The 10,649-nt window shown below is 34.9% G+C and overlaps 1 protein-coding gene across 1 annotated transcript in view; it reads left to right on the forward strand.

The window, feature by feature from the left end:
* LOC108905027 (U3 small nucleolar RNA-associated protein 6 homolog) overlaps positions 1-9,929 on the forward strand; it is a 14,788-nt gene extending 4,859 nt beyond the window's left edge. Inside the window, exons 4-5 of the mRNA XM_018707786.1 lie at positions 3,128-3,439; positions 8,664-9,929. Coding sequence (XP_018563302.1) covers positions 3,128-3,439; positions 8,664-9,313 — 962 coding nt within the window. The 3' untranslated portion in view covers positions 9,314-9,929. The remainder of the gene's footprint in view (positions 1-3,127; positions 3,440-8,663) is intronic.
* Positions 9,930-10,649: the final 720 nt, after the last annotated feature.

Genomic DNA, 10,649 nt, shown 5'->3' on the forward strand with positions numbered 1-10,649 from the left:
TAGTGATGTGAGTGAAAATATATAACAAATTGATATATATCAATTTTTGATACATATCAGCTATTATATATATGTTAATAGCTGATATATATCAATTTTCCCGCCATTTCATCAATAAAGCCAAATTTCAAACTTAACCTTACATTTTAAAACTAAAAACTTGTGGTGTGGTAGGCTTGAGTTGGACTGTAGTCCATGAATATAAAAATTTGAAATTTTAGGAGTGTACTATAGATGGGAAGAACTAAGAGTGCACGTAATTTCAAGTCACCCCTTCCACCCTAGGGGGTGAGGGGTGTTTTTTTTAGATGTACCCTACTCATTTTGCGAGTTTCGGATTCTACGCGTAAAACTACCCCCGAAAGCGCGTTCTTGCCGAATTCACACAAAAACCAAACCACCACCCTCGTATGGACTTTGTCGTTTTTTGGATGGGCATTTGGGCACATCTCCGTCAGAAATAAATATAGAAATCTGAAATTTTAGGGGTGTACTATAAGTGGGGCGACCTAAGAGCGAACGTGATTTCAACTCACCCTTTCCACCCTAGTAGGTGCAAAGGGGGTTGAGGGGTGGTCTTTTAGACGTATCCCCAGGAACGCGTTTCCGGGGGTAGTTTTACGCGTAGAATCCGAAAATCGCAAAATAGGGTACGTCTAAAAAAACCCCTTCACCCCACCCCCTAGGGTGGAAGGGGTGAGTTGAAATTACATGCGCTCTTAGGTCTCCCCATCTATAGTACACCCCTAAAATTTCAGATTTTTAAGTACTACTTTAAAGCAGTTTCTTTATTATCATAAGTTTTTGATAATTTTTATTTCAATTTTTATATTTAATTTTTTTTAAGTACGTATTGTGATATACAAAGACAAAATTTTCTTGTTCTAGAAACTTCCCATTTTTTATTTGTGGGTTGATAAAACTAAATTGCTAATAAACAGCGTACTTGCTTATAAACAGTCAGTAGTACGCAACAAAAATTAGAAATCATTATGATAAAAACAATAAAAAATTCCAATCTAAATATGAAAAAAAATAAAGATCACTTGATAACTTTTCTAAAAGTTCATATATATGACATGTATTTGGTGTCAAATTAATCAGCAAGGCATTAGCAATATAAAAAAACTAATTTGAGTATAGTTTTTTTTTAACAAAATTCATCTGATATATATAATGATATATATTTTGATATATATCACCCAAAACTAAATAGCATGCTATTTTACATCACTAGCTCTTGCGCATAAACAAATTATCGGAATTTAATCGGACTTGTCTTATTTTACAGATTTATTTAATACCTACCTTTTTTGTATAAACCTTTTTTTCTCTATGGATAACAGTTTTTTTACGTCAGTCGAAAAACTACATTTTCATAATTTTGACCATTGATTTAACAGTTTCCCAACTAGTCTCGAGTTGATTTTTTGATATTTTGTTTATAACACGTTTCTGAACAATATTACGCAGAAAAACTTCTAATAGTATTTTTTTCCCGAAAAAAAGCTATAATGATTGGCCTATTAGGCGTATATTGAAGTATATAAAAAAATATCATTGATAAATATTGCAAGATGGCGTTGCTGGAGGCATTCTCTCAAGACATGCTGAATTTAAGGCGCTCTATAACACGCAGTGTAGCTGGTGCAGATTTGAATTTGGAATAAAATAAATATCCTCTTAATTAATAGTCGAGAGTCGAGGAAATAAAGCACTAAAAATGGCCTTACCTCCGAAATCTGTGCAGTAAGATGGATCGTGATGCAGTTTTTTGCATTTGATTCGTTAGAGCGTCCAGAAAGTTTGTGACCCTATGTGATCATGAGAAATGAAAATTGCATCAGTGCACGTCGTCTCCTGGAGTTTTGTGGCAATTCATTATAAACTTAACCGAAACTCGTTATCTCGGGGTTTTTGAGGTCGCTCAACACGAATATCACGACGGTAATGGTCCTCGAGGTACCTAGTACCCAGGATAGCTGGTTTCCTTGACAACTATTTTATACTTAATTATTTTTTATTATAAAAATACATTTATTCATTACAAAAAATACATGTTTTCAAAAGAATATTATACTTAAGATAAGTATATGTGAGCAATTCACGGAATTTTACCAGCGTCGTCAACGATCTCGGCCCGTCTCGATGACAGATTAATATTATGGGAGTATTTATGGGACTATTTTGTAAACATAGGTTAAGCTTAGTGACTTTCAGATAGGCTCTAGCATAATACAGACGTATTATCACAGTACACAATATAAGTTAATTAAAAGTTGTTCTAAGAAAAGAATTTGTGTTTTTTTGGTTAAAAAGTGTTAAATTCTTACATATATTTACAATTAAAATTTTTCTTATTTCATGTGTGCACTATAACTTGGAGCGTATCCGTATATACTAGTAGCCAGCGGCCAGCAATTGGAGTAAACGCGCCAAATTTTAAAAAAAAAATTTGGATAATTTATTTAGATATTGGATAAAGCTTATGAAGATGACATCGGTACCTCGGAGACCATTACTGTTGTGATATTCGTGTTGAGCTGCCCCAAAAACTCAGAGGTAACGAGGTTCGGCTAAGTTTATAACGAATTTCCAGAAAACTCCAGAAGACGATGCGGAAACCGGCCACCCTGGACACTAGGTACCTTGGAGACCGTTGCCGTCGTGATATTCGTGTTCAGCAACCCCAAAAAACCCCGAGTAGCAAAATTGAACTCATTTCCGTCAATATTTTCCAAGTTATAAATTTTTCATATTTTAACTCGAGATGCAATTTTAAAAATGCATTTTTCTTATGCACCGATGCAATTTTCATTTCTCATTGATCACATAGGGTCACAAACTTTCTGGACGCTTTAACGAATCGAATGCAAAAAAACTGTATCACAATCCGTCTTACTGCACAGATTTCGGAGATAAGGCCGTTTTTAGTGCTTTATTTCCTCGACTAATTTAGCGAAACGGGATATATGTGTCCCACACACGACATAATTCTTTTTGTACCACATATGTTTACAAACCAAATTGGTTTAGCCAAATTTTACTGTATCTGAGTTTAAAAATTAAAAGAATTTTAATTTTTCGTATTCATCGAGTGATTACTAAGATACGGTTTATTTTGTAGGCTTCCATTTTGGTGTTGTCGATGAGGCAATATTGAAATCGACAAAGTTTTGTTTGAACAGAAGTTTCCAGAAATACGAGGAAGGCCTGTCAAAAATATCCGAACAAAAAAAAGCAGCGTTATGGACTTTGTATTTGGATTTCTTGATAGAGTTGCAGCAAGAAAACGATGTGGCGGCTATAATAAAAAAGAACAAACTTTTATCTGCCCTGGAAGCTGCAAGTAAACAGATTCCTTTGGAAGAAAAATATTTTATTGTTTGGGCTAAGCTTACAAACAACGAGGCAGAGACGGTTAAAGTTATAGAAAAAGGTGAGTAAATTTTTAAATTGGTTTTATTAGCTTTGCCATTTTTAATTTGAATTTAATAATAAATAGGAAAATGTTTTTTGACGAGGACTGTAGAAAATCTAAGCAAATTAGAAACGATATCTCTTTACTGTACCAGTTATACAAATTTTCTCCAGGGTGTAAGTCAAGTGTCAGTAAATTCAAAATAAGGAAAAAAGCATATTTTTACCTCCTATGTTTGTCTTACCTTTCCTGAACTTTGCATGCCTGTTGAACATACAGAAAATGGCTTACAGTACTATAAACATAATCACACCCTGTAGCAGGGGTCGGCAACTAATTTTTGGTGGGGTCCGGATACTTTTGAAAATCTTTGATGCTGTCCATAAAAAAACTCATAAGTATTCTTTACTAATTTTGTATTTTAATTTGTACTTACAAAATAATATGAAATACAATAGGCATATTTTCCTTCTTATTAAGCGACAATGAGCAAATCACCAGTACCAGTTGTCTGCGTTTCCACTGATACATAAGGTATTCCGGCCATCGCCGGGTCATTCATACAGAACCATGGAAGAGGAGTCCTACAGACATGACAGTTTGATGGCTACAATACAGTAAGCCACCACTACTTACCCGCAGTCCTTTGATGCGGAATCCAGGTACCCAGGGCCCCTGGATCAAAGCCAAGTCCACGTTTATGCGTGCCACAATAGCACAGTAAGCAGAAGAAGCAGCTCTACTGTGCTGAATGTTTGCCTGTATCACCGGGAATTTGACCAGATGACTTGGATTTTGGTCCTGATCTTCATCAGAAGGTCCCAAGCCTACCGTTCTGCAGGTTCTTAAAAAAGTCCCTGGTGAAGTTCAGAAGTGGTCTGAAATCCTCCTTCTGCAGTGCCTTTCACACTCATTTCATCAACTGAGAGAACAAGGGCCGGCCTTTCTCCTTAACCTTGCACTTAAATAGCCTCCAGGCCCTTGTCCTCAATGCCCCATTTTGGTTCTTCAGATCGCGCAAAATGGTTTCCGGTTCATCGGGGTGCCCCAGAATCCATACGATGAACTTCGGTAGGTACGTAAGGTCTAGCCCCCTCCCAAGGCACCAAGCTCACTGTAATTTGCTTACGATCGTGTGGGTATTTTCTGGGTATCCATGGGGGACCACCATTGCTTGGACTCTGATAGCACCTCCCCATAAGTCTGTCCCAGCGTGGGAAGACTTATCGCTACCGCCCACGTTTTTTTAAGAATCCACTTGGCCCCGGTTCAGCCGCCTGCGGAGTTAGAGTGGTACTTGAGCCAGGTTCCGTCACCGGCCCCTGTCCTTTTCCCGCCTCTGCCTTCCGCAGTTTTTTGAGTTTGCGCACCCGACAATTGTTTTCTACCCTCCAGGTTCAGTTTGTCTACTCCGCTAGAGATAGTAGTCGCTGGTGTTTGGCTTCCCAGTGACTGTCCTTATTTTCTGCCTAGTCAACACTTGCTGCTTCTCCAGCAGTTGTGGAAGGCCCTCTTTCGGGTTCTTGTTTATTTTTATTTTCTTGGTCCAAAAAAGTCCTACGAGTTTGGAGGAAATATAGGTCACGATCAGTACGATGGGGTTTGCCACATTCCGCAAAAAGATCATTCGCGATGCAAAATTTTTACCTACCCCCGCACCATTCAGCCCTCGACATGATGCATTTCCACCTTAGCATGGGTAGCTGACCTGTTTCTTGGTTTTCATTATTCTCCCTTGACCTTTCTGGCCCTTCTGTCGGTTTAGCTCTTGGAAGAGAATGTAACCTTTCTGAATTCTGAACCAAATCATCATATGAAATAAACTTATTAATAACTCTTTGACAAATTTACTTAATTTAAAAGTGGCTTTTTCTTTCTTATCTGGAAATATTTTTCTGAATAAATTCAAGCTATCAATAAATCCTACAACTTTGCTGAATTCTTCTGTTAACGCAACTTTCTTTTATTTTTGCAATTATGTGCAACTAGTATGCGGGGCTTGATTATATCGCTTAAAAAAGTTAACAAATCCTGTTTAACTAATCTTATAGGCGATGATTGTACTTTTTCTCCATATTTATATAAATCACTGCCTAGATTTGATAATCCCCGTACATCAGAAGCTTAAAATACCAGCTTCCAGATAAAAAAAAACTATTGCTGTGGAATGATGATCCAGATATAGAGTATTCCCTTCCAGTTCGTTGCTAATAGTACCGATGTCGGTAGCAGTAACAGCAGGCATCTTCAATAACCACATATAGTTAGTTAGTCCTTCCAGATTGGTTTTTCAACTGAGTTCCATTTTTTTAAAGAGTATTGATGTAATTTGAAAGCTGATATTTTAGCTTTCTCAGATCGTATTTTGTCAGATTTTGTGATACGGTCAATCTGTTTGGATACATGAGATTCAGTACTCAAGTTCCACTTTTGCAAGTATCTATATTTTTCACCTATATTTTTCTGCGTTATGAAACTAGCTACTCGATAATCATATGATTCCGAGCAGTCTTACAGCTTTTGGAGCTTTTTTAGAAATCATATTATTCAAACTTTTGTTTGCCTGCGTTGAACCACATCATACAAAAGTTTCAGCGTTGTCAGTTAATTTTTGGAAAACAGTTTTCAGTTCCTCTAAAAGTATTTCATTTTTTAAGCCTCCATTTACTATTCAGTGTCTTTAGTTTTCTTTGTCTTTTGTATATCTGCACTAGTCACCACATTTATCATGAATATTAACGGTGAGAAATATTTTTACATCACCTGCCATTTTTACAATATTACCACGATTCTGCGCCATAGCATATGTGAAACATTTATGTAGATATTTTATCACTTCCAAAGTCAACACCTTATCGGGATTCTTACTTAATCAAATTTGTACAATAAACTTTTCACACCTTTGGACTTATGATTTTGATCAGATTGCTTTATAATATTATAATTCAATGCTTTTTTTATTGCTCACATGCTCGAACTATCATTGTCTCCAATAAAAATTCCCACTTCGAGATTTGCTTCTTTCAATACTGACCTTTAGCGACTAATTGTACAGCTACATCTGATTCCATAGCTTTTGCTGTCTCAAAGTAATTCAGTTTTGTTACCGTCTTTGTCGCACATTCGACATTTCCGATTTCTCGTTGCATAATCAATAACCTTTCTCCACCAACTGGACATTTAATTCGTATAAAAATAATTTCATCAAAAAGCGAAAGAAAACTCTAATTTACTATTTCAGCTCCTCTCGGTTTACAGAAATTCTAATTTCTTACCGCTCTGAAGAACTACTTTTCTGATAATTGTTGTAACAAAAATTGAACTGACTCAAATTTTACCTTAATTTAATTACCTCTCGAACACAATACCTTTCTTTAACTATTTGGGAGTATTGAACAATTTCAACTTATCCCGTTACTACTCTTCCTGGTACTCTTTTACTTTCAACGACTGCCCGACTTCTCCCTGGCCTCTCGCGCTGATTCAGCATTCTTACTCTCTAGGTATACCAGGTGTTACAATGTCTAATTGACTTATTTTTAAAAGTCTTTCCTCTTTGCAAGCTACTATACAACTTTCTCCGCCTACGATCTCCATGACGGATCCGATTTCTCTTATCATGAGTTTTAAAAGTTTTTACATGCATGGTTGGTTCATCAAACTACAAAATTTGTTTAGAGATATGTGTCCGTATCCATAGGGTATTGCAGCTATAAATATTAAATTAAATGAATTATTTACATAGGCTGTAACATAACACAAAAATCAATGTAAACTTACCAAAAGCGGCTTTCGAATATGTATCATATACGAGCTGTCCATTAGATGCTTTATGCACTTTGCTTGTAGGAACAGGAGTTGTTGCAAGACATTTTCTGCATCGAACCGTAAAAATTGAGGCTAGTCCTTTCGTTACTTCTTACTCTGTATCGTCAAGAGAAAGAACCTCTTTGCAAAACGAACAGTATATATGTTCTGCCAGAACCTTCAATTCGACAAGACGACGTCCCTCTACCATACACTGAGCTTCTTGATAGTTATCTTGATTCTCGGTTTGCACATTTTGCTTTTATCTCATCGATTCTGGCTATTTACACATCTTTCATATTGCTTTTCAGTAATTATTTTCCCTTTGTATCTCGGACGCTCATTCGTATTTACCTTAAAGAAATTGTATATGCTGTGGATCAGCAGTATTCAAACTGTGTTCTGCAAACCCTGGGGTACCACACAACCTCTGGGGGTTCTGGTCAAAAATTCAAAATTTTGAAATTAACAATATCGATACTACAAAATTCAAAAAATGTATACTCTTAAAAGTAGTACATATTTATAAATATATTATATAATCAGTAAAAAAATATGTTTTCGAAACTTTATTTAGGTGTGGGGGGGGGGTCCTCAAAAAAATTGAAAAGTTGGTCAGGTTCCACTAGACTGCTGCTCTATATGCATTTCTTTGTTCATCTGTTACAATTAGAAAAGTACAAAACACAGCCTGAGTTAAGTGATTTGATATCCACTTGTTAATCACCCTGTCATAAAATCTGTAGTGACCCTGTGTAACAGATTAAAATGTTCTAAGAATTACAAGAAAGTTAAAAAAAAAATTGCTGTTTATAAGCTAAAGCAATTTTATTGCATCAAAATATCTAAAATGAAAATTGTATAAAAGGTCTCCATAAAAGTCAAATATTTTTACAAACAAAATTTAAATAGATATACAGGGTGTGCCATGTTAACACTCCCACTGCCAATATCTCCGAAATGAAGAAATTAATTTTAGTTCTGGTAACTGGGGTGTTGGGTTCCTCGAATAGCCTCAAATTGCAGTTAGAATTGTTAGTACAAATCTTTCTGTATAGATGGCGTGGCGATACTAAAAAATTTCTGATGGAAATACAGTCCATCTGAAATATCGTTAAATGTGGAGTAATTTTTGTAATATAAAGTTTTTCCCAATATTTACTTGTTTTCGAGACATGTAGACTTCAATATGCAATGTATGATGTAACAGGAAAATCTGTTATTTTATTTAAATCACACTGAGACAAAATATTCCTTTAAAATATTGTTATAGAATGGCTCTATTCACACCACATACTAACAAACAAAAATTATAAATAAACATCCCAGATTTTATACATTTTATACTTATTGCATATAACACGATATTTGCTGTTTGTTTCCTCTTAAAACAAGAATTAAAAAATTGGCGAAAATAAAACCTATTGATTTTTAGGACTGGCAACAGCCCCAAGTTCTATAGAATTGTGGAAATTGAGGTTAAGGTGTGCCATTATTAAAGACCATGTAAAGGACGTCAATCAAATATTTAACAGAGGACAGTTACAGTTAAAAGAAAAATCTGCCCCTCTATGGATAATGACCCTTAGATATCACACTTTAACATCTGGCAATGAAGTACTAGAACTAATTTATAAAGGCGGGATCGAGCAACCTAAAGAGATTTCCGATATCTTCAAACCGGAATATATCGAATGGCTTGCATTGTGTAAGGGGATTAGAAACGCCAGGAAAGCATATAATTTATTAGCTCAACAAAAGCCATATTGCAAAGAATTACACAACGCCATGTTTAAAATCGAATCATTAGAGATGGATCAAGACGTCGACGAAATGGAAAATGTTCTTAAATTAGCATGGGAACAGTTTGGGAGCGAAGATATTGAAGTATCCATAAATTATATACAATTTTATCTACAGAACCACAAAACATTTGAGGACAAAAATCCTTCTTTCGACGTTAATGACAAAATTTTAGACATTTATAGAAAAACTGTAAGCAGATTAGAACAGTGTAACGATCCATTGTTGTTGTCCAATTTTAAGGAGAAGTATGATTCAGTAAGAAACTCAACGGATATTTAAGGTACACGATTGTTTTGTAAATAATATAAATATTTTTGGATACGAAAATCTTTAAAAAATTCGTAATAGTGATGCAACCTACGTGATAATAATGTGTGGTTACCAGATATTTCTCTCAACATTACTACTTTGGTATTATGGTAATCTGGTACAGTTAATTTTTGTATGAGGTAAAGAAAATTAGTGTTAAAATATGATCGTCTGGGATTTTTTTACTAGTAAAATGATAATGGGTATGTATGTGTGAAAAATTGTATATTTCTAAACTTCGAAGGCTTTGCACATTTTACTGATTTGAAATCATATTGTCGCGGATTTTGGTAGGTCGGCGGTTGGGCGCCATGTGGGACGATTCTGGCTGCAATTGTGAATCTGAATGAATTGTAGACTTTTCTTGAAGAATTGTTACGGGTACTCAAAACATGGGCGAAATAGTACATGCTGCGCCAATTTGTTGCATAAACAAACATCGCCATATTTTAACAAACTTTTTTTGTCTCTTACAAAAGTGATTTTTACCTATCAATGGACACCTGTACATTGTGTATTTGTTTTTAGTTATCTCCTCTTAATTGTAGATATTTTAAAATAAAGGTGAACACTATTATTCCATCCATATCCCCCCATTTTTAATCTTGAATTCCCATTCATATTCCTCAAAAAATTTTTGTGAATATTCGGGGAACGAAAAGTTATTTTCTTCCAAGTTCAGAAAACTATAACTATTGGAAGCAACATAACCTAAGATTTACAGAAAACGGCATAATTTGTTTTCATGTCAGTCTTAAAAAACTGTAGGTTTGTCCAAAGATTTTTAGGGTTTTATTGGGGCAGTAAATTTAAAAATATTAACGATTTTCAGTACGATTGAAAGTACAATTTTATGCTGTTTATAGCCATACAATACTTTGCCTGGATTGAGATTTGCTATACTTTGGCAAAAACCCATCGATATGAATTTTACTCCATATTTTGAAGTCAATTCGATGCATTTAGTATTTGCTCATTGGTTTGGTGTATTTACAGTTATGTGAATAATTGAAAGAGTTTGATCTACTGTTTGTTCATTAATGTTGTTATTCTCCTCTCGATGGCAGATTATGTTTAAAAGAAAATTTCCAAAGTAATTAGATAATAGTCTTCAGTCAAGGTACTTAAATGATAACTTGTAAAGTTAAAGATTGGGAGCGAAAATAATTGAAGTCTCCGTTCTACTAAAATTAAAGAGTTAAAATATCGAAGATAGCAGATATGTTAATATACAGGTCTAATGATATTTATGCTTTTACTTACATTTTCATTTCAATAAACATTGGTGGATTAGTTCCAATCAGCA

The sequence above is a fragment of the Anoplophora glabripennis genome, unplaced genomic scaffold (assembly GCF_000390285.2).
Source record: "Anoplophora glabripennis isolate ALB-LARVAE unplaced genomic scaffold, Agla_2.0 scaffold73, whole genome shotgun sequence".
Lineage (NCBI taxonomy): Eukaryota > Metazoa > Arthropoda > Insecta > Coleoptera > Cerambycidae > Anoplophora > Anoplophora glabripennis.